Here is a 23,817-nt window from a genome sequence, read left to right as displayed (position 1 = left end):
GGTCGTCCCAGCTGGTTAATGCCCGGAATAACCATTTAGTTCTCGGCGGAAATCCGAGACGTGATGTCCAAGTCTTCCACTATTTGATTTCGCATTCAATTCCAAGTTGACAATCATGTTTAATTGTGACTTGTGGTTTTGGCTATTGGCGGTTGATGTTGTTAAGTACATCCATACTAAGTTATTATATTTAGTTGTTTTCACACTTTTAGATTTCAAATTGATAACTTAGAGAATCTATGTCTTGATGTGTGGTATTTGAAATTCTAATTGTACTAAATTGTTATATTTAGTTGTTATTGCATTTTAAATTTCATGATGGTAACCTTGAGAATCTATATCTTGATACTTGTGTAGCACGCTTCTATGTTGGTTAACTGCGTAGATATTGTGATTTGTGCTTTGTTGTTCAAATGTGACTTTGGAATGATCCTATAAATTCATTTGGAACATAGACTTTAGGTGGCATGATCCACTATAATTGTTTTAGCATTTTAGATTTCAAGTTAATGACCTTGAGAATCTACATCTTGTTGCTTTGTATAGCATGCTCCCATGTTACTTGAATTGCATGAATGATGTGATTTGTGCTAGAAATGATCTTAGGTAGCTTAGGATGCTCCCTGGGTCACATTTTGACATAGACGTTAGGTGGCATGAGCCCCTTTAACATGTTTCACCTTAAGGTGATAAAATTGTAAAAAGTTAAGTCGAGTAACTTTATGTTACTAACCCATGTTGTGGGGACATTTTTCAGGTACAGGAATTAAAGTTGAGACTCTCATTATGCTTGGATGGTTTGTGGACTTGGAGGTTTCCATCTTTGTGAAGGTTGGCTTGGAATGCCATTTGTAACCTTATTTGTTAAAATGTGTATATTTGATTCCATATATGTAGTGTGTACATGAGTGCACTCTTTACAATGTATTCAACATGTATAAGATGAGGCCGGAAGCCAATGTCATATATTTTGTATCCTATGAGACTTATGATTTCATGAAATATTATGAAAATATTGAAAAATGCCAAGTAATAGTTTCACCATGTTTGCATCGGGTATGGGAATTTCATTTTTTATTCTTTCATAGGGTCTCATTAATCATGTACGAAGTGTGGCCAATGGCCAAACGGTCATTTGAAGTCATTTGTTGATTTTGGTTTTCTAAGTTTCCATTTTAAGTTCATTTTCGCCTTTTTGGCCGTCGGAGGGTCGGATTTTCACTCGGCCATTTCTGGGAGCCGCGGACCATTCCCGCGAGCTCAAAATCACTATTTACATTTGCGTGAATGATCATTTTCATGAAAACCTCTTTCGTTTGTGTTTTGAGCCTCCTATGGACTCATTTCATCTTTTTGTTGAAAAATCCAGCTTAAGGGTATTTTGGGAATTTTTTTTGGAAAATAAATTCCATTCTTGACTCCATCACATAGAAAATGTGATTTTAGGGGGTGTTTCTTCACGACATTTTTCCGAAAAATGTCATCTTGACCTTAAAAACCGTGTCGCAAACTCATTTTTCTACTAAAACACTGTTTCTGCTGCATTTTGGGTGTTCTGTTCAAGTTGAACCGGTTCAAGAATAGTTGAATTTCTTGAACCGGTTCAAGGTGTCATTTCGGTTCAGCTTGGGCGTACTACCAATGTTGAACCGTTTCAAAGAGGTTGAACCGGTTCAAGTTCTCCAGAGTTTTCAGTTTTGGTCATCTAATTTCAATCTGATGTAACTTCTTCGTTTTAACTTCGAATTGGTCCGTTCTTGAGTCTAAATTGACCGCGTCGAAGTAAGCTTTTCAATGGTATAAATTTTAGTTTCAAATTCTTCTCCTAGCTCAAGATATACTTATTTTAGTGAGAGTATGTTAGTTTTGGTTCGAACCGGGATAGGTTTCTTCTGGGATTTCATTTCCGTTGGCCTTGAGACTTCATGTGAAGTTACCAAATGATGTTTTTAGATGTTTTTGATCTCATTTGACTTGTTGGGATTCAAATTCCTTCCTCTTAGGGTAAAATGACCATTTTAGCCTTGGTCCTTCTTTTGGTAGTGTTTTGATACCCTTGTCTTCATTTTGCTTCCGCTGTGTTTTGAAATTCCTTGAAGGGCCATTCTTGTGTCTTAAGGATGATGTACATCTCTAAGGACTTGGTTTCATTTTGCTTCCGCATTTTGGATCCGCTTCGGGTCATCATAGGACACACTGGGTTGAAAAATCCAGGGTCGTCACATAACAACACGTATATATAACTTAAAATATAAATACAATGTATAACTATAGTACCCTTTTGGGTGGCAACTATAGAATACCAATAATAATGTTTATTTGTATTTATATGTATACCTTTATTGGTGATGCATTATTTAATTAAATAAATAAGTTATCTTTGGGTATCATATATCTACACAATTAAAAAATACATACAACCCCTTAATTTTCATTTAATCACTTGAAAATCAATTCCCTTTAGGAAATTATTTCTCATGATTAAATAAACTAAATATTCATGAATATCATTAGAAATCATTAGTATCAATAATTCATGAAATATTTCAATTATGTATACTACTAAAATTAATATTCATCAACCATTATGGTTAGGCCACTTTGACAGCTACCAACATTTATATAATATGAATATTAAATTAGCTAATGACTAATTCGTCATTAATTATGTTTACTACTAAAATTAAGATTCATTAATCATCATGGTTAGGCCACTTTTGTAGCTACTAACCCACATATAATATGAATATTAAATTAACTAATAATTAATTAATCATTAATTTACCCATTTAACATTATACACACATACTCATACTGATCGATCCAAGTTTAGGTAAGTTCGATTCCAGAAACTTAATAGTCCAAAAATTCAATTAAAATATCCTTTTAATTTTTATATATAATAAAACATATTATTTTTTATTTTTGAACTTAGAGATCATAATTAAATCAATTAAAAATTGATTTTCCTTCATATATGTATGTTTGGGTACAAAATAATAATTTATTTGCATGTCTGACAAGATTAAATATCTAGACTCACATATCATTCATTCAGGAAAAAAAATAGACTCACATAACATTCTAGAAATTCATATTTCTAATTAAAGAAATTAATCTATATAATTATTTAATCATGCAAATCACAAACTTAATTTATATAATTATTCTCCATTAATTTATCATATATGTAATTAATGATATATGATACAAGTATATATATAAGCCTGTACAAAAACCTAACATTTAATATTAAAATTGATCACCTCGATTTGCGCAAACTTTTTCAATTTATCTAGTCATGCATTGAATCAAAAGGCAAACACATTAATATAATATATTTGTCTTATTATACATATGCATACATGTGTCATTAACTAACTTTTAAACAATTCAATTATGTTAGGAAATCGAGGTATCCATACCCAAATATCGCACACTGAACCAAAATATTAGGAATACTAAAATTTTTCATATAATATATAAACAAATATATATATATATATATATATATAGACGTGCACCAATTCTATCATACAATTATTTAATTTTATTTACACCTATTAATTATGCAACATTAAAGGAAAATAATGAGTTCATACACCATAAGCTCTGATAGCACATATAATCTTTTATTATTCATGTCAAGCATTAATCACAAATAATCATGAATCCCAAGATCTTAAAACTTCATTATTTTCACATTCTTATAATGCATAAATATATAGTTAAATATATATATATATACCTCGATCTATAATAGCAAATCTTGCTGAGATCAAGTCCAACATCGAGATTCTTTAACAACAAATTAAGTTGCAATTCCAAACAATAAGCAAAGCGTGGAAACGGATTACTCACTCTTAGCATTTTGCACATATAAACATTACAAGTGTTGTTTTCATTAATGTACATAACTGATGAGAGGACCGATTTTTCTTTCAGTAACCTTAATTTCACTTTCCATCAAAATAAGGAATAAATAAAAAAACACTTCCTCAATAATTAATTACTAAAAAAATAATTTATAAGTTAACCAAATAATATAATTTTAATCTGATATCTATCTACTGAATCATTAATTAATAAAATATATCACGTGTCCAAATCATTTGGATACACAATTAATAAATAATCTTTACAAAAAAATAATAATGGTGCAGATTCGTTATGAAGAACAGATTAGAGACACGATGATGAGGAAGGCCACAGTAAGCATATAAGCTGATGATTCGTACAAGCCATCAATGAATGGCTGTGATACCATATTGAATATAAGAGAGAGATACAATATAGGTTCTGATTGTTGATATATCTTAATTATATACAAATAGAGAAATATACATAGGCTAGTGAACAAGTGAATAACGGCTACAAGCACGGGACAACAACTATAATATATATGATACAATCACAGTACAACAGTTATATTATATATGATATTATTATGTTAACAAGAATGTACTATCGGTTCTGATGATATTGAAACTGATAAAAGCGTATGTGGAGAATCCGAAATGGTCAACTGGGTGGCCGGAGAATCTCCCGGTGGTGGACGGAGTCTGACGTTTTGGGGGAAGTTGAGTTTGGCCTTGTCGCCTCTGAAGTTGAGAGCTGCTTCATCATAGGCTCTTGCAGCTTCTTCGGCAGTGTCAAATGTGCCTAACTAAACCTTGGCAGCATTGTAAATTTCAGCTACCCACTTGCCCGATGGCCTCTGTCTCACTCCTCTGTATTTCCTCCTCGGCTCTCCAAGATTGTCATATGTGGGAGTGTATGTATATGCAAACTCTGTTGTTGGTGTTTTTCTTGTCCTAATGCTTGAACTTTCTGTAACTGCAGAAATTAAATACCAAATAATTAAAAGAGGGATTTTGAGGTATTAGACAAGTTCTAAAACATTAATCCCTCTACCACTTTATATTAAAAAAATATTTTTTTATCAAATAAAAATTAATTGCCACAATTTAATATATTTTATATTAAAATAATTTTTATTAGTATTTAATATATAACATTAGTATATAACATAAATAATATGAATTTTTTTAAAAATGAATAGTGGCTGTGTAGTAATAATAGTGAAAACGTTTGTAAGGCCGAAAACAGAAGAAACACTTTTTTTTTATGTTTTCTCTTTTATTCACAAAAATAAAAAAACTTATTTTGTCATAGAGAAAAAATATATATTATTAAACATGATTTTTTTTTTTCTCTTTTTTTTTGCCTTTTTAAAAATTGACAACATAAAACAAAAATAATGTTTTGGGTTACCAAAGGCACACTAACAAATTAGTTAAGCCATACACAGCGATTAAAAAAAAAAAACGGGTGTAGCAATAACCACTAAACTTAAGTGAAAGCTATGAAGTACGGACATGGATACGGGTACGACACGATAGGGATACAACAACACGGCAAATTTCAAAAAAATAAGATACGGACACGGCGGGGATACGCCCATAAAATTATATATATATATATATATATTCAAAATATAATTACTAGAACCTTGCACACTCATTTTCCTAATAACAAACAAGTATATATAAATACAAAATTGCAAATAAAATAACAACAAATAATAAGACCAATTTTAATAATTTCATCTCTGTTATAAGAAAAACATAGACAGAACAGAAAATAAATGAAAAATAAAGTTGATCCAAACTCTAAATGAAGATGTGCAGAAGAGACATATCTATAATAAGCTAAATATGTACATGAATAAACATAAATACTTTCAGTCTTTCACCAAATTTTGTTCATGTAACTTAAAAAAAATAAAAAAATGTCTTATTCATGTAGAGAGATAATTGAAGAAGATGATAGACTGAGAGAGGAAGTGAGAGAAAATAAATTTTCTGTGTAATACTTTGTTGTCTGTAGTTGTTTTTTTATTTTTTCAAAATTTTATTTTTAAACTTTTAAAATTAATAAATTACATTAGGTACCTCATTTATCTTTTAAAAAATTACAAAATATACCCTACCGTGTCCTATCCTAAAAAAATTACAAAATATACCCCGTCGTGTCCCCCGCATGTCCGAGCTGTGTCCACCCTGTGTTCTCTACGTGTCCTAGCCATGTCCACCTTGTGTTCTCTGCGTGTCCTAGCCATGTCCACCTTGTGTCTAATAAAAAATAATTTCTGGGCACCTTGTGTCTAATAAAAAATAATTTCTGGACACTTCACAGAAATGTCGAGCATGTGTCCGAGCCTTGGACACACATGTCCAAGCTTTAAACACGCGTGTCCGTGTCCAAAAAGTGTCCGACACTGATATAGAACCCCTAAGAGGAGTGTCCGTGCTTCATAGGGTGAAAGTCATGTGTCACATGGACAGAGTCACAGAGGTAGAGAAACAGATAGAGAGAGTTTAAAGCTTACCTTTGAAGTTAGAAGATGAGCCTCCTGCTGAAAAGTCAGCATTTGGATGATAATATGGTCTTGAAACTGATTCGGATAAATGCCCAATATCATCCTCTATGCGTCTTCTCTTTCCTCCAACACCCCACATACAATCATTATTATTATTACCACCACCACCACCACCACCGCCACCTATATACTCCTCCTCTTGAACGTGTCTAGCAAAATCTTCACCCACCTGATCACCAGACACCACATGGGTCAGAGTTGACATCTCTCGCTCTCTGTTGTGCCCTGAAAACATCGGCAACACCGACTCCAAGTTCTCCAACAGCCCAACATTATTCCCATCTTCTTTAATTAGTCCTCTGCCACTAGTTCCAATTCCACAGTTGTTATCTGAATCTGTTAGGCCTAAACCCATAGTCTCATCGAGGGCGTTGCCAGCCGCCATAGCCATTGACACAGTGAGAGAAGAAAGTAAAATATGAGTATTTGAAGTAACACAGAGCGTGTTTTTGTTGCCATTGTTGTAAATGCTAGCAATGACGTCATATGACCAGGCCTCAATGAGGCGTTTCAGGATCTCCATCTGGGTCTCCTTTTCTGAGGCCACAGCTTCAGTGTTGAGAAACAAAGGGCTATCGATATTTTGGTGATGAGATTTATATGGCACCAAATTCAGAGCCTCATTCCTTGTCAATATCCAAATATGAATCAGTAAATCAACCAAACAAAACTACCCAAATCAGTAATCAACCAAACAAAACTACCGTTACTACCCAACTAAGTAAATCAAGCAAACACAAACACAAATCAGTAATCATTTGTACTTCAAATATTTGCTTTTTCGAAATCCCCGGACAAAATTGGTCCAATTGAAGTTCAAATATTGGTTGAATTTAACTGGTGCACCAGTGCATAAACAATAATAATCTTTTTATAGCTAGTGGCTTTGCTTTGGATCCTTTTCCAATATTTTACGGGGTATATATAAGAATTAAAAAAAAAAAATTATGTAACTTGGTGAAAGGAAAGCAAAAGAAAAATGAAAAAGAGAAAAAAAAACATTAATTCTATTAAGTTGAAAGAGAAAACAACTTTAGCTTACAACAGACCTAATTCAACTTTCCTTTTCCTCCCTCTTCGGTTCCATCTGTCCCTCTGATTCTTCTTATTTAAGCCCTTTCATTTAACAAATCGCCGACATAGAAGAGTCGGTCTAAGCTACCCAGCCTTATCTAAAGAGCGGACTGACTTCAAGGAAGGTATAGAAGAGTTGCGACAGAAGAGCAAAGGTTCTGTCGCAAGGTCTTCTAGTACAAAACAGATCTTCTTAATAAGGCCTTAAGGCGGTAGACCAGGGATTCTGGTTACAAGACTTCATAGATCATGAACTCTTATATTTGTGTGTGTGTGTGTGTATTTGAAAAGTCAACGTTGGTGGCTAAAACTCAGCCTTACCTTTGTCAAAAATGACTGCATCCACCCATTGGCTTCACACTTTGAATTGTTTAGCTCAATTTTGTCCTCCATCGATTACGACACCGAATGGACTCCACCATTTAGGGGTGCATAAGAGAATGTGGGATGGGAATTTGAAGAAAATTTCAGTTCTCACTGTTCCGATTTCTGTTCCGATTCTTAAAATGAGGAATCATTGAGTTTCGATTCGGTTTCGATTCCGATCTCACAGTTTAGTTCTGGAATCGGAACCGTGTTCCAGAACCGTAATAAAATATATATATATATATATATATATATATATATATATATATATATCTATTATATTTGATCATCTATTAGGAATATGTATATATATTATATATATTATTTTTAGGGCAAATAATTTCAGCGGCGCTTCCATCTTTATTCTCTCAACTCGAACTTGCCCTCTCTCTCTTTGCAACTGTAAACTACAAAATATACAAGAATCAGAAGTTTAAAACCTATATATTTCAAATCTGTCGGTAAGAATTAAAAGTTTAAAACCCATATCCGCATATCATTTCAGATTGTTCAAAAAATTAAAATCCATATCTTTCAGTTTCCATCGCCTGTTCCAGTTCGGGTTAGCAAGTTTCAGCCGCTGTCTCTCAACTCTCAAGCTTCCCCCCCCCCCCCCCCCCCCTCTCTCTGCAACTGCTAAACTTGCCCTCTCTCTCTGCAACTATAAACTACAAAATCTACAAGAATCAGAAGTTCAAAACCCATATATTTCAGATCTGTCTGCAAGAATCAAAAGTTCAAAACCCATATCAGCATATCATTTCAGATTGTTCAAAAAATCAAAACCCATATATTTCAGTTTCCATCGCCCTCCTGTTCGGGTTCGCAAGCTTCAGCCGCTGTCTGTCAACTCTGGTTAACAGTTCTCATTACTGTTCGGTGACGGTTTGGTTCTAATCTATACGGTTCCAGTTCTGGTTCTAGTTCTGACCAGAACCGTAAGGAACTGAACCGTGTGCACCCCTACCTTCATTTCCCTACTCTCCTTCTTTTTTAACACCACAACGACAACCACACACCATGAAAATTATGGTATCTTACATATATATATATATATATATATATATACACACACACACACACACATATATATTTATCTCACCATGTTATAAACCCACACCACTGGAAAGAAAGGAGAAAACAATGCCAGAGATGTAAGGAAGGCTAGGAGGGCCACCGATTGATGCATTAGTGATGTCGATGAGCTTATAAAGAGGGTACTCAGTTGGTCACCGACTGATAAGTACTGAAAGATGCACAATTCAGCCCTTATTCTTGCATTAGTTACCACCTTATTCTATCTTTATTCTCTAATTTTAGTTTTAATTTATTTTATTCCCCATTTTCAGTTGCTTAGTGTTAATCCGAGTTAAATCCAGTGCTTAAGAGGTCCAATTGGAGATTATAGCAGAATGGAGCAAAGAAAACAAACTTGGAGAAACATTTAGAGAATTTCGATCGATTGGATTTCAAGGTGACTTTGTTCGGATTCTGATCGATCAGTAACTTAACCCGATCGATCGGATGCATGCCAGAATGTTGCGAGCTTCAGATTTTTAGTTCTCTTCAAGCCAACTCATGGTGTACTTAACTAAGGGTCCTTATGTATGGGGTTTAACCTCATTTATAGCCCAAGGTGTTAACCAATAATGAACTCTAGAGGGGGTGAATGGAGTCTTTGTTTAATAATGACAGATTTAAAATTAAGTAGATGTGCAATATGCAATTTTGATTTGACATGTATGAGTTAAATGGTGGTGTCGGTCGTCGCATGCACCAAAGTTGCAATGTGATATGGCCAAGTTTGAATTTATAAAATGCCACTACCACTTCAAACTAAAATATAGTAAGAGTGAGTAGGGATCGTCCCATGGGAAAGGAGTCGCACTATGGAATCAATTATAGAGTAGTAGGTCGAATGATCAAAAGAGAGATTGAATTTGATTAAACTAAAGTTCAATTAAAGCATGCAATTAACAATCTAGAATTTAAAGGGAAATAAATGAGAGAGAGATGACTTGGGGTCAAGAGTTCACCACTAAGCTTCACTTCACCAAACATTAGCAATTGTATATTAATGGGGAAAATTAAGTTGTAACTTGTGTGTGTGTGTGTGTGTGTGTGACATTAATTGAAACTAAGCATGGAAGACAACTAAGTATAGATTGTCTAGCCAATTTTAATTAATAACACAACCTATCAAATTAGACCAATATCTATTCAATTAAACCACAATTAATGCACATACAAATATCTAGAGACATACACTCTTAGCATTCCCAAGTATGGAACATCAAGAAACAAGAATGGATTGTCCGCCTATCTAAGAAATTAAAGCAATTACACTATAACTAAGCTAAAGACATGAAATTAAGTTAATTAAACTAAGGGTGTGGCACAATCCATCAAGAAACAAGTGTCAACCATCAAATAAATCACAAGAGTGTTTAATTAAGCACCATGCTTTGACCTTCACTAGATTAACATCATCAACACATATAAACATACATTAATTCCATTTGACCTTCACTAGATTAACATCATCAACACATATAGACATACATTAATTCCATTAAATCTAGAGGAAAACACATGAACATTCATTCTAGCATACATAGACATATGGATATAACTAAATAGTCAATTGAAAGCATTAATCCATACACATCAAGTAGAAATCACAAGATATATATTTATTCAAGATCAAAACATTTATTGCAACTAAAATCCCCAAAAATACACAAAAGCTAGGTTTGAGAAGCAAGCCTAGGGGCTATCTCTAGCCCCAAGTAAAGGATGTAGCCACTCATTGTAGTGGTCATAGAACCCTCAAGGGCTAGCTTGGAGGTTGACATCATCATCTTCATCCTTATTTTCTTCTCAAAAACCCTAGTTCTAGAGAGAAAAAATATCTATTCTCTCTAAAAAAATTACAATCTCTAATGAATTGTTCTCTATTGATTCATTACATCCCACTTTAAGCAGGCACCAAGTTAGAATAATAGCCTGTGATTGGAGGAAATTAGCAACTATGCAAGTTAGGTATAAATCAGTGCGCTCGGGAATTAGACAGCACACTTCCAGCAGGCACTTCGATCAATTGGACACTTAACTTCGATCAATCGAAGGTGATGTGCCCTATAAAATATCTTCTAGTCTTATCCACTTTGCTGAGCTGGCACCGCCTCATTTCGATCTATTGTAGACCTCTTCAATCGATCGGGATTCCCTTCGATCGATCGAAGTTCCCCTATTGCATTTTTCTTGGCTTCTTTCCAACTTTGCTCCTTAGCTCCAAAAGTGGTCTAAATGGCTCTTGTTAGCCTGTTTGAACATTATTCACCTGAAACAGGCAATAACACAAATAAGTACTTAAGACATGAAAGTAAGATAGATGAATTGACTAAAATACCCTATCTTAGGTGCTAAAATGTATCATATTTGAGCACTTATCACACCCCCAAACTTAGATATTGCTAGTCCATAGCAATAAACTACAAAGAAAAGAAAGACATAAACAACTAAACAACTATGAACTAGAAAGCAATAAAAAGATAATGCCACTTTCGTAGGGAACATGATTACATTTAGCATATGTTTGGGCCCTTCATCTTTCGGCGCGAGAAATTCAGTGCTTGATGAAGCTAGAATCCTGGCTACTCAATGAAAAAGGGTTTGTTATCCACCTTTATCAAGAATGAAAGCTTTCAATACACTACTAACCCAATTAGGATATAACCAATTCAACAATCAACAAAACATGTACCCCACAAATGAATGCTAGTGTGCACCTGTGCTAGTGTAGAATCCTAGAGTGAATCTCAAAACAATCTTAAAATCAGGATGATATGGACCATAAGTGCAAGCATGATATCAATCTTTCGAAAAATTTACTCCTAAATGGCATCCACAAGGCATACAAGGAGTATTGGACTCTCAAGTTAAGCAATTTTTAAATTTTAAACAATATAGTCCTCAAAAGATCAAAATCATCGCTAATTATGGACCAATCATAGACAATCCCTCAAATACACAAGTCATACTTAAAATTTTACATTAAAAGCAAATACTATAATTAACAACATTACCCCCTCCCCAAACTTAAATGGCACAATGTCCTCAATGTGCAAAGAGAACATATGAAAGAGTATACTAGTGTAGCTACAACAAAGAATGGCCAGGACACAAGTATCCAAAGTAGGTGGTATAACCCCCCCAAACTTGGGATTAACCGTGGTCCTGAAAAGATGGCACTGGATAAAAGCTCATTAGATAACAAAGGTGAATAATAACAGTGCACAGTGGACATACAAGTGTAAATGGGATAAGAAATTGAAGTAAAGAGAGAGAGAGAGGAAAAAGGGTGGTCCTGAAAATTTGGGCAGCACTCTCTCTCACTGAAGTTACTAGGATGCACCTGATGGAGTTAATCAAATACAGATATATCAATACAAGGACATCCAGAAGATAGTAAAATATAGCATATATAGTAAAAGATAAAAATAATGTACATCAAAATGTCTGGGCAATAGACTGGCCGAAAAAATATAATAACAGTAGTAAAAATAGCAAATATCACAGATATGTAAAGCAGGTAATAGAGAGATATGAAGATCATGCTGAGGAGGTAGGACGAGCAGGGCGCGCTCCACGGATATCTCGGGATATGTCTCGCAGAGCAGTCATGACATCCGTACACAGGGAAGAAATGTCAGCTCTGATGGAGACAGTGTCTGCGTGGAGAGAGACTACGGCATCCTCTAAAGCCTGGAGACGCTCTCCAAAGCTGGGTATCTGTACTGGAGCCTCAGGTATGACTGGATCAGGAAACTGTGGTACATCCTGAGCGTGCTCCAGAGAATGAACTGGCAACCCTGCTGAAGAGTGATGTTGTAGACCCTCTACAGGATACTGCTCCAAGTCAATGTCCATATAGACTACAGCCAGATCGACTGCTGGATCATCCGCTGCTGGTGCGACTGTTGCTGCTGCTGCCATCTTCTCCTCCTCTACCTCCTCTACTGTTATCACTGTGTCCTCTAGAAGACTCTTAATAAGAGCATTGTAGCTCTTATTCCAGTCCTTCTTGCCAAAATGGCAAGCTCCTGTCTTTGAGCGCTCAGTGGGACGAAATGGATAGCACTGATCCCGGAGGATCTGAGTGATAAGATGGCCAAATGGAAAATACTTAGGCCGCTTGGGCTTGGCCTTGCTGATGTAGTCGGCATAGAGCTTCATCATCATAGTGCAGTAGAGGGCTAGAATAGAAACCCAGCACCATGTGTAGAGGGCATACAGGGCTGTCAAATAATCGACGCGCCTCTGGATCTTGTGGCCGGCCATGAACACATTTCGGTACAGGACTGAATTAAAGAACCACAGGTCATCAGGCAAATAGGTGCGAGTAGCAAATGTGTCGCCCTCACTGTAATGGCTTGTAAGTGCCTTAGCCATAAATGTATAAGAAGGCCTCCTCTCCAAAATAGGATAATCGAGCTCAAGCTCAGAAGGGCAGGCATGCGGGCATCGGCAAGATCAAGCCAGAGTCTCCACTGTAATGCGGATAGGATGGCCATCCACTGTAGTACGCAGCTCCGCCAGATTACTCGGGGTAGGTCGAAGGTTCTGGAAGAACATCCGCACAAGCCTCGGGTAAACTGGGTAAGTGACCGGGGCTAAAATGGCTTAAATGCCCCTTCGGTCAATGTCCTCATAGGCTACCCGGGTAAGGATATACCAAGAGAAGAAAGAAATGTCAAAAACTGACTCATGCGCCACCTGAGGGCGTGAGTATCTCGGTAAAAGTCTGTCTAAGGCCTGTTTTGGCTGTGCAGGAAGCGGAGATGAAGAAGGTGATGGTGTATGCTCAGCCTCATCATGAGATGATGAAGATGTAGAAGCAGAAGACTGTAGTCTACTGTCTGATGAGGACTTAGCTGGATCGGCCTCTGTATAATCCTCTAGCTGCTCAGGCTGCTCAGGATTCGGGACCTGAGATGGTCCTGCCTGATGCTTGGGCTACTCCCGAACATAAGAGGGCTCACCTGGCCCCTCTAATTTGGGCTTGACTCGGCGATGATAATGTCCACAGGCAACAGTCTTGACCCTAGCCATGGCCTGCAAAATAAAAAGAAAAACACTTGCAATATAAGTTAGTATTAGCATTAAGAATTGAAGCACAGTATATAGAAACATGTATGTCAAATAAGATAGACAACACAGAACCATGAATCTACGCAAGTGATGATAAGGCTAAATAAACAGTGACAGTAAGTGAAGCATGCTAAACAATATAAGTATGGAATGCATCCAATGTGGAAAACACAGGCATTGGGCATGTATGAGATAGCATGGAATTACAAAAGAAAATGTGTGAAGTGTGGGATGCAAATCTGTGAAGTTCGATCGATCATAAAAATGTGAGATCGATCTCTATGAAATCAATTTGAGAAAAGTTCGATCAATCTGAGAAAACTTCGATTAATCAAACTAGGATGGGAAATTCGAAAAGTCACAGATCTGTGATGTGGAAGGCATGGGGGCACCCAAGCAAACTTGTGGGGCCTTCTCACACATCAACAACAGAATATGGTTTGGCCCATGACACTTAAAAATCGATTTAAAAATAAAATATATATACAAAACTATATACACATATATACACGTATATACACGATCATGGAAACTTCAAATATGGCAAGATTCAGACATAGCAACCTTAGATCTAACATGGCAAGTATCACAAATGGGTAGATTGAAACTCAAAATCAAGGGGAAAACTCAGAACTTACCAAATCCGAGAGAGAGAAGTGGTGCGAAGGAGAGAGATGAGATCTGAGATGAAGGAGAAAGATTCGAGCCTCGGGAAGGTTGTCGGAGGGCTCGCCGGAGATGGGAGAGAGATGGGTTGCAGCGGCGAGGGCTGAGAAGGTCTTTAGATCGATCTGTGAATCGATCTAATGACCCTAGGGTTTTGTTTTTAAAAACATTTCCCGACAGGTTCGATCGATTAAGGAAAATTTTCGATCGATCAAACAAGATCGATCTAAAAAATGTTGAGATCGATCTCTGTTCACTAAACGACATATTTATTTTATTTTTTTATTTTATATATTTTTTTATATATTTGAATATTTACAAATTAAAAATTGAAATTCAAAACATTTTTTTGGATTTTTGGAAAAATAACATAAAATACAATTTTTTGGAATTTTAGAATATATATAAATTTTTGGATTTTGAAAATTTTAAAATGAAAAGGAAAGTAGAAATTAAAAATAAAAAATCTTTAAAATAAAATAAAAATAAAAATCTTTTTTTTTTTTTTAAAGATAAGATAAAATAAAATAAAAAAATAATAATAATAAAAAAAGAAAAAACATAAAAACAAATATGCAATCAAAGTCAAAATCAAGGTTAACAAAGAGTAGAGATCGATCAAGCTGAGATCGATCGAAAAGGTACTTCGATCAATCGAACATGTGAAAACCTATAGAGAAATTCGAACGATGTACAGAGAGGCCTTTTTTCATGGATCTCAAAAAATTTCTAAGTGTCGAGTGAAGATCGATCTAAGAAAAAGTTGGATCGATCTTGGAACTTTCAGATCGATCCAAAGGAATTCTTGAACGATACACAGAGGGCTAATTTATGCAGGAATTTTCAGATTGATGGAACAGAACGATGATTGGATGCAGGGATAAGTATTCGATCGATCGAACCTTATTTGAGATCGATCGAACAGGGACAAAATGCCTATTTTCAGAATGAAAGTGCATGCATACTCAATCAAAATTCCTAGCCATGTGTATGAATTCCAAAACATATCTAGACGACGCAAGAAATGAAAGATAAAACAGAAATGAGGGAGGAATAGGGTTGTAAACCCTATGAAGTATTTACTAGTTTTTAACGTCTCTAGTAAGACGTTGGGCTCTTTTAGCCCGGATCAAACATCTTGTAATGCATCCCCTCCTTGTTGGGGTGATAAGTACTTTGAATTCCACCCAATAAACGGTTCCCTAAAGAACCTGTTGGATTAAGTTCAAAAGAATTTGTTGGTCCTTTGTCAATGTGATCTTTAGGCTTCCATGCCCTTTCAAAGCAAGATTTTGAAACATCATTTTTTGAATTCAAGGTTGAAGATGAACTTTTTGAAGTTTTGGTTTCAAGCAAAGACTCCATTCTTTCACATTCATTGTCTAGACACTTTTCTACAACATTTACTTCTTCATACTTGTCAAATGAATTTGGGGTCGGATTGAACATATTCAACTTCACTTTCATATGCCCAAATGAGATTTTCATTACCCCCGTCCTACAATTAATGTTAGCATTTAAGGTTGCCAAGAAAGGACAGCCAAGGATAACGGGAATTTGGCTTTTAGGATTTGGAACCGGCTCCCTGTCAATGACAACAAAATTGACTGGGAAGAAGAATTTATCAATTTTAATCAAGACATCCTCAATGATACCCCTAGGCTTTTTGATGGATCGGTCGGCAAGTTATAAAACCACTGACGTCGGTTTCAAGTCTCCTAAGCCTAATTTGACATATACCGAGTATGGAAGAAGATTAACACTTGCTCCTAAGTCTAGAAGAGCCCGATTAATGACATGGTCACCAATGATGCAAGAAGTAGTAGGCGAACCGGGGTCCTTATGTAACGACCCGGTCATTTGCCTTCCTTTCCTTTTTCCTGAAATTTTACGAATGAATTTTTTTCATTTAATTTTCTTTTCTGAGCTCTGTTTCGTGTCACTTAGTGTCATATCGAGTGCTCAGAATTGGTTTCTAAGACTCTTACATGTGAATTGACAACTTTCTTTGAGGACCGAGTCATTTTCGCATTTTTCGTTTTTCGGACACTATGCGCTATTTCGTCTTTTCCCTATTCTGCCATTTTCCCTATTTCGTCTTATCTCCGTTTGTCAGTTTTTGGCACAACCTCACTTCTCATGCTCGGAGTTGGTTTTTGACTTCACGTGCCTTCATCTTGAGTGGTTTCCTCGAAATACGTATCTTTACTTTTGCAAGAAAGTACTCTGGTTGCTCCCGGTGTCTACAGGGGCATAGATGCACAATTCTTCAGAATCTTTTTCATTTCTTGGGGTGTTTTTCGTAAATATCTTTTGAAGATATTTTATTTTAGGGGCATCTAAGAAAATATCTTTTGGAAGCTATGTTCATTTTAGGGCAATTTGGCAATTAACCCTTTTTGTAGGGGCCATTGTGCAATTAACAAAAGTTATTACAAAAATGTCTCGTCTGGAGCCTGGATCCTCTTACGGGATTCATTTTCACTTTTCGTTGACTCGTAAATTCATAGAATTTCCTTCTGGTCATTTTTCTCCAGTTTCAGAATTTCCGGACCTGGTTGTCACCGAACTTGTTCGGGGCATAATTTTCTGTTCGGGACTCAGTTTTCAATGTCGTTTCTTCCGTTGTTCATATTTTCTCATTTCAAATCTTTTTTGTTCACAGAGTTTTGCCGTTTGAGCGCGTTTGCTCAAAATCCACTTTTCCGGACTCGGCGGGGCCCTTTCGGGGCACTTTTTGAGACTTACTATAAATATGGGACTTAAGAACAAAAAAATCAGATTTCTTCTTCTTCTTCCCCTCCCATGGCCGGCCAAGCTCCCTCCCATGGCTGCCACTTTCTCTCTCCTCCTTTGATCCACTTTTCTTTGATGAAAAGTCTTCGGCCTTAACATTTGTTGTTCGCCTAGTCGTGCTCTACCATTACCCCTTACTAGAAACCATTTCTGACCAAATTTTGAGTTCGGAATTGAGGTCAAGTTTGGATTTTCATGGGGCTTCTTGGGGATTCATATAGATTGTGTTGTCCCCGACAAAACCTAGGAGTTTCGTCGGATTCGGAGCCGTTTCAATTCGGTGGGGATTTGAGATTTTCATCTTAAATTGAGGTAGGAGGTGTTATAGGTTTAATTCTTGTTATATAACATGATATTGATGCTTATACAACTTGATTGCATGCTCAAAAATGAAATCTAGAGATTTTATATTTAATTTTCTTATATTGGATTTGATTTTCCCCGTTGCTTATGATTTGTTTTAAACATATAGCATGGTAATATAATACTCTATAATATGGTCATTGACATATATTAAATTGAGGGAAATTGAACAAGTAATAAAGATTTTATTTAATATTTATCTTGAATAAAATATTAAATCATGTGGCCTTAACTAGCTCAAAATCAATATGTGTTAGCATATTAAATTAGACCTTAGCATGCTCTCCAACATAGTTGAATTTGAAAGTAATTGGAGGTGTTTTGAAAATTAGTAATTATTAATTAATTAATTTGCCCCGAGTGCACTATTCACTCTATTTGAATTCCGACTTGATATTCTTGATTTACATACTATATAGCTCCACATATATTTGATTTAGAATATTCGGTTAGGTTTTGAAATCTTTTATTTAATTAAATTCTATGTTTAAGATTTAATCCTCATGGTGATATACAACTTGGAATTGTATTGTGGCATGCTAGAAAATTAAGTTTTGGTGTGGTTGTTCACATGTATTAAATTGGGATTTATTGCATAAGAATTGCAACTTTTGTTTTATATTTAACTTTAGTGAAAGTTTAATTCGCATGGTCGTAAATTGAATGAAATAAACTTGTAATGTGATATTACATTAGTCCTTGTCATGTTTTTCAACATAGGTTAATTTGAGAGCATTTGGTTAAGTTTGAAAATCTAGAGATTTTAATTAAAAGAATTAATTAAAATCTATTTTGTGGTCCCATTAGCTTAATTAAGGTTTTAACTCGATATTTGTATTGGCCATGACTTGTTTACTAGTATATATTAATTTGGGACTATTTGAAGTTGTTTTAGAACCTTGGGATTTAAATTAGCATGATTTAATTAAAGTTCTACCTTGTTGCTGTATTTAAACTCATGAGCTTATGTTTTCAATATTGAATATATTGTTATCTTGCGTAATGATTTGCACACTTCATATTTAACATCATTCATGCATAGCGTGTAACGAATCACACACTGAAGATTCGACATTCATCATATCATATTAGTTGTGGATTTAGAGCATGTATTGTATAGGTTTCCAAATTTGGTTGTGCTTGGTAGATAGTTGATTATCTTGGATATCCCTGTTGATATATGCGTTGTTGCACAACTTGTTGATTTTGGAAACTTGGGGATGTCGTTGTTTGACTATGGCTAGGATATGGTTCTAGTACAGGGGATAGTCCCTCTATGTAGTCTAGTGCGCACATAGGGAGGTTACCCATGGGCTAGTAACCCTAAAGTAACTATGTTGTCGGTCTAATCCGGCGTGACGTCCGAGTATCCACTTTATTTGACTTCGCATTTCATTTTCAAGTTGATAACTAAATGATGTTGTAACTTGTTGTTCCTTATTTGTCGTTCCATTTTAAGTTACATGATGTTAACTTTGCGAAATTGTGCTTTATGCGTTGTATTGGAAGTTCCAATGTTGGTTAAATTGCATCAATATTGAAAATTGTGTTTTGACGTTCTAACAAAGCTTAGGATTGATCCTATTGATTCATTTAGAACTTAGACGTTAGATGACATGAACCACCACTGTTATTTTGTGCTTTAGATTCTAAGTTGATGGCTTTGAGAACTTATACCTTGTTGCATTGTATAACATACTCTTTTGTTGTTGGACTGCATGGGTAATGTGATTCTTGTTAACTTGTATTCAAATATGTTTTTGTCATGTTATATGGATTACTTTAGACCTAGTTCAATTGTATTGAAAACGCAATTCATGTTAATCTATGCTCAAGCATTCTTCTTGTCGTGTTTATTAGATTATCCCAACCATGATTCGTTTCATACACGTATGTATATCATGATTCTTATTGCTTAGACTCTAAGGTAGCTTGGGATGCTCCCCGAGTCTCATTTGGACATAGACGTTAGGTGGCATGAGCCCCTTTAACATGTTTCACCTTAAGGTGATAAATTTGTAAAATGCTAGGTCGATGCATGCTCATCTCCTACGCGTAGCTTTATGTTACTCACCCCTACGATGCTTGGGCATATTTCAGGTACAAGAATCAAAGTTGAGGTCTTCATTATGCTTGGATAGTTTGTGGACTTGGAGACTTCCATTTTTGTGAAGGTTGGCTCGGAATGCCAATTGTAGTCTTATATGTCAAAATATGTATATTTAATTCCATGTATGTAATGTGTACTTAAGTACACTTCTTTCAATATATTTGAGATGTATGAGATGAGGTCGGAGGCCAATGACATGTATATTGTATTCTATGTAACTTTTTAACTTCATGAAATGCTATGAAAACCTTGAAAAATCGCAAGTCATTGCTTCACCATGGTTGCATCGGGTGTGGAAATTCCATTTTCATTCTTTCATAGGGTCTTATTAATCTTGTATGAAGTGTGGCCAAGGGCCAAATGGTCATTTGACTCCATTTTATATTTTTGGATTCCATGTTTTCCATTCCAAGTCCATTTTTGCCTTTTTGCCCGTTGGGGGGTCGGATTTTGCATCGGCTATATTTTTAAGCCATGGACCATTGTAGCACGTCTAAATAGGTAAGTTACGTTTGTGTGCATGGTCGTTTCTAGGCAAAACCTCATCGTTTGTGTTTTGAGCCTTCTACGGACTCATTTTGCACTTTTGTTACATATTTTGATCTAGGGGCATTCTAGACTTTTTAATTTAATTTTATTTCCGTCTTTTAATATGGTGAATAGAAAACATGATTTTAGGGGGGAGGGGTTTCTTTTTCGTGTTTTTCCAGAAAATGTCGTCTTGGTATCGGAAATCGCATACGAAGTTCAGGTCTCAGTTTTTAAATTTAGCAGCTTTTTGGACCCTCTGGACCAGTTTTCTTGGGAGGGAATTTTGGATATTTCACAGCGAGTTTTTTTCAATTTTTTTCATGAGTCACAAAACTCGATTTTGAGGGGGGTTTCTTCTTTGTGTTTTTCCAGAAAATGTCATCTTGGCCCTCAAATTTCCATTTTTTCCCGGAAAAACCCCTACTGCCAGGTTTTTGGGTCGCACCCTTACTGCCTCTTCACATCTAAATGGTTAGATGGGATCTCGTAACCGGTTAGATGAGTGTGGGCAGCGTTTTTGTCATTGTTTTTGGCCTCCTAACCGGTTAGAAAGGTCTCCTAACCGGTTAGATGTTCATGAGTTGCCTGTTTTGGACCGTTTTGCCCCTTCTTCTTCCGTTAGCCATATCTTCTTCATCCGGACTCCGAATTAAGCGATTTTTGAGTCTAAGTTCATTGATTTTTCATTGTCTTTCCAATGGTGTGCTCGGTGGCACCCACTTTTAAGCTGAAAATGATGACTTTGCCCCTAGGTTCAATCTTGTTCATTTTTGAAACGTTACTTCCCTATTTGATTCCTTTGGGTTCCGTGACCTCGTTGAGGGTCATAATTGTGTCTTAGAGCCATGTTGTATCTCTAGAGACCATTTTTTTGTCTTTTTCTTCCGCACTTCGGATCCGTTATCGGGTCATCTTTCAGTTCATCACTGACACACCGGGTTGAAAAACTTGGGCCGTCACACCTTAAACTTTGGAAGGGTGTTATGTTACAAAATTGAGCTCACTTGCTCGGTCAAGACCGCTTTCCTAGGTGCTTGGCTCTTGTTCTTCCTCTTTTAGGAGCAAAGTTCTTTTAAGAACTTGGCATAAGTTGTAATTTGCTTAATTGCATCCAAAAGTGGAAGATTAATCTTCACTTGCTTAAACATTTCAATGATTTCATTGGTCTTGGTCTTTTGTTTATCAAGATAAATGGATCATTTCAAGGCATCCGAAAATGGAGCTTTTGGCTCAAAAGCTTTTTCAAAATTTTTTTTTGAAGAATCTTCAATACAAGAATTTTTTAAATTCTTTTTCAAAGCTTTGTTCAATTCATCTTTCAAATCAATTCTGGACTCACTTTTCAAATCACTTTCTAACACTTTCTCATTTGAATGCTCATGCATATGCAATGAAGGAGGAATATGATAAGAAACGGGACGGATGTCAACTTTTGGTTTCATTGGTTCACTCTCTACACCTACTTTGTTGTCCACAATCTTCCCACTTCTCAAGGTTGTCACCGCATTGACATGCTCAATTGTGTGCCCTTCCGATGAGGAATGAGTCTCCACAACACATTGTTGCTTTGCTGGGGCATTCAAAGGCATCTTCCTCTTCTCTCTAGCTTTTAAGGTACTAGCTATTTGCCCTACTTGGGTTTCTAGCTTAGCAATGGATTGAGAATGAGAATGAAGTAATTGAGTGTTTGCCTCTAGAATTCCTAGAGCGGTTAAAACTTTCTTTTCAAAGGCGGGACTCCTAGAATTTCCATGGGAATATGATGGTTGATTAGGAAAATGAGAATTAGAAAATTGATTTCCATATGATTGAAATGATGATGACTTAAAACCTTGGCCTTGCATTGGTGGTGGAACATACTTCCCTTGAAAACCACCTTGGGAAGAGGTTTGAGCCTTCCCCTTCGCTTTTCCAAGAAAAATTTGGATGGTTCCTCCAACTTGAATTATAATGAGTGCCATAGGGATTATTCCCTTGATTAATAAATGTAGCATTGGCTTGCTCATGGGGCTCACTTTGCACATGTCCATGGGAACAATTAGAAGTAGAATGTAAGACACTTGAACAAGTTATGCAAGATTCATTAGATGCACGATGATGAATATGAGTAAGGGAAGAAGATACTTGATTTGCCGAATTTTGGTTGATCAAAAATTGATCAAACCTTTGAGACAAGGATTTTATCTCTGCGGTTATATCATTGGAGTTGTCAACTTAATATAAGCTAACATTCTTCCTTCCACCTTGGTTTCTACCATTTTTAGAAGATAAGAACCTATGCATGGAATTTTCACTCATACTTTAATACAATTGCCACACATCATTTTCATAGTTATCAAGATAAGAACCACCCATGGATGCATCAACCATACCCTTGTGATTATCCGGTAAACTTTCAAAGAAATATTGGACTAGTTGCCACTTAGGTATGTCATGATGAGGGCATTTTCTAAGAAAATCATTAAATCTTTCCCATGCCTCATAAAACATTTCCCCATCCCCTTGAGAAAATTCTCTAATTGAAGTTCTCATGGCATTGGTCTTAGAAACCAGATAGTACTTTTTCAAGAACTCTTATTACATTTTCGCCCAAGAAGTTATAAAAAAAGGCCTAAGATTGTTGAACCAATTCTTTGCCTTGTCTTTAAGGGTAAAAGGAAAAAGTTTAAGTCTTAAAACTTCCTTTTGAACCCCTAGGTTACCCCTAATGGACAAGTGAAGTCTCGTGAGGGTTTCCAGAAATGATACCCACAAACATTGAGCTCTTTCTTGTAAGAGAGGAACCAACATACAAAACAAATATTGGGAGAAAACTACTCAAGTATGCAATTTTTCAACCCTTTCCAAGCATTCTCCCAAAATTTCAACATCAAACAAACAAATATGGTCCTTCACACATCAAAATAATGATTATGCAAATCAAAACAACACTAGAATCCTCTTTGAGTGAACCGGCATCAAATATGTTGCTATCTAAGCCAACTAAAGAAATGATCACATCCTTACCCTCAAATTAGCACACAAATCTAGTCCCGATCATCAAAACAAATAATGGACCTTTATTAAAGCTTTATTTATCTAGGTGCGCTTATTCTTTTCACTTGATTTTTTTTTTTTTTTACTACCTTAGAGGATCAAAGATGGAAGCATGGTGCAATGTAGTAATTTATTAAGCTTTCTAGCAATCCATGAGGTCAAGTGTTAGGTCAATGACTCCCAAACCGAACGGCTCTAGGGCATTAGGTGTTTAAACACCTCTAAGGACTTACAAGCTCAAATCGACTAGTTTACAAATCAAAACAACATCCATCTAATC

The 23,817-nt window shown here is 35.8% G+C and overlaps 1 protein-coding gene and 1 pseudogene across 1 annotated transcript; one reads left to right on the top strand and one right to left on the bottom strand.

Annotated features, from left to right (window-relative positions):
* Nucleotides 1-4,293: 4,293 nt before the first annotated feature.
* LOC132311211 (ethylene-responsive transcription factor ABR1-like) lies at nt 4,294-7,779 on the bottom strand. Its single transcript, XM_059809025.1, has 3 exons — nt 7,492-7,779; nt 6,392-7,068; nt 4,294-4,836 (listed from the first exon to the last, which is right to left on the bottom strand). Exons 2-3 carry the CDS (start codon nt 6,963-6,965, stop codon nt 4,667-4,669), a joined length of 744 nt encoding a protein of 247 aa, XP_059665008.1. The 5' UTR covers nt 6,966-7,068; nt 7,492-7,779; the 3' UTR covers nt 4,294-4,666.
* A 15,150-nt stretch (nt 7,780-22,929) lies between these two features.
* On the top strand, nt 22,930-23,028 carry LOC132315159 (small nucleolar RNA R71; annotated as a pseudogene).
* The last annotated feature ends 789 nt before the right edge of the window (nt 23,029-23,817 follow it).

The sequence above is a fragment of the Cornus florida genome, unplaced genomic scaffold, assembly GCF_030987335.1.
Source record: "Cornus florida cultivar Cherokee Brave unplaced genomic scaffold, ASM3098733v1 CherokeeBrave_3.0.0_Hap2_Chr06, whole genome shotgun sequence".
Taxonomy (NCBI): domain Eukaryota; kingdom Viridiplantae; phylum Streptophyta; class Magnoliopsida; order Cornales; family Cornaceae; genus Cornus; species Cornus florida.
The sequence above is the reverse complement of the archived record's forward strand: the minus strand, read 5'-3'. Positions and strand labels throughout refer to the sequence as shown.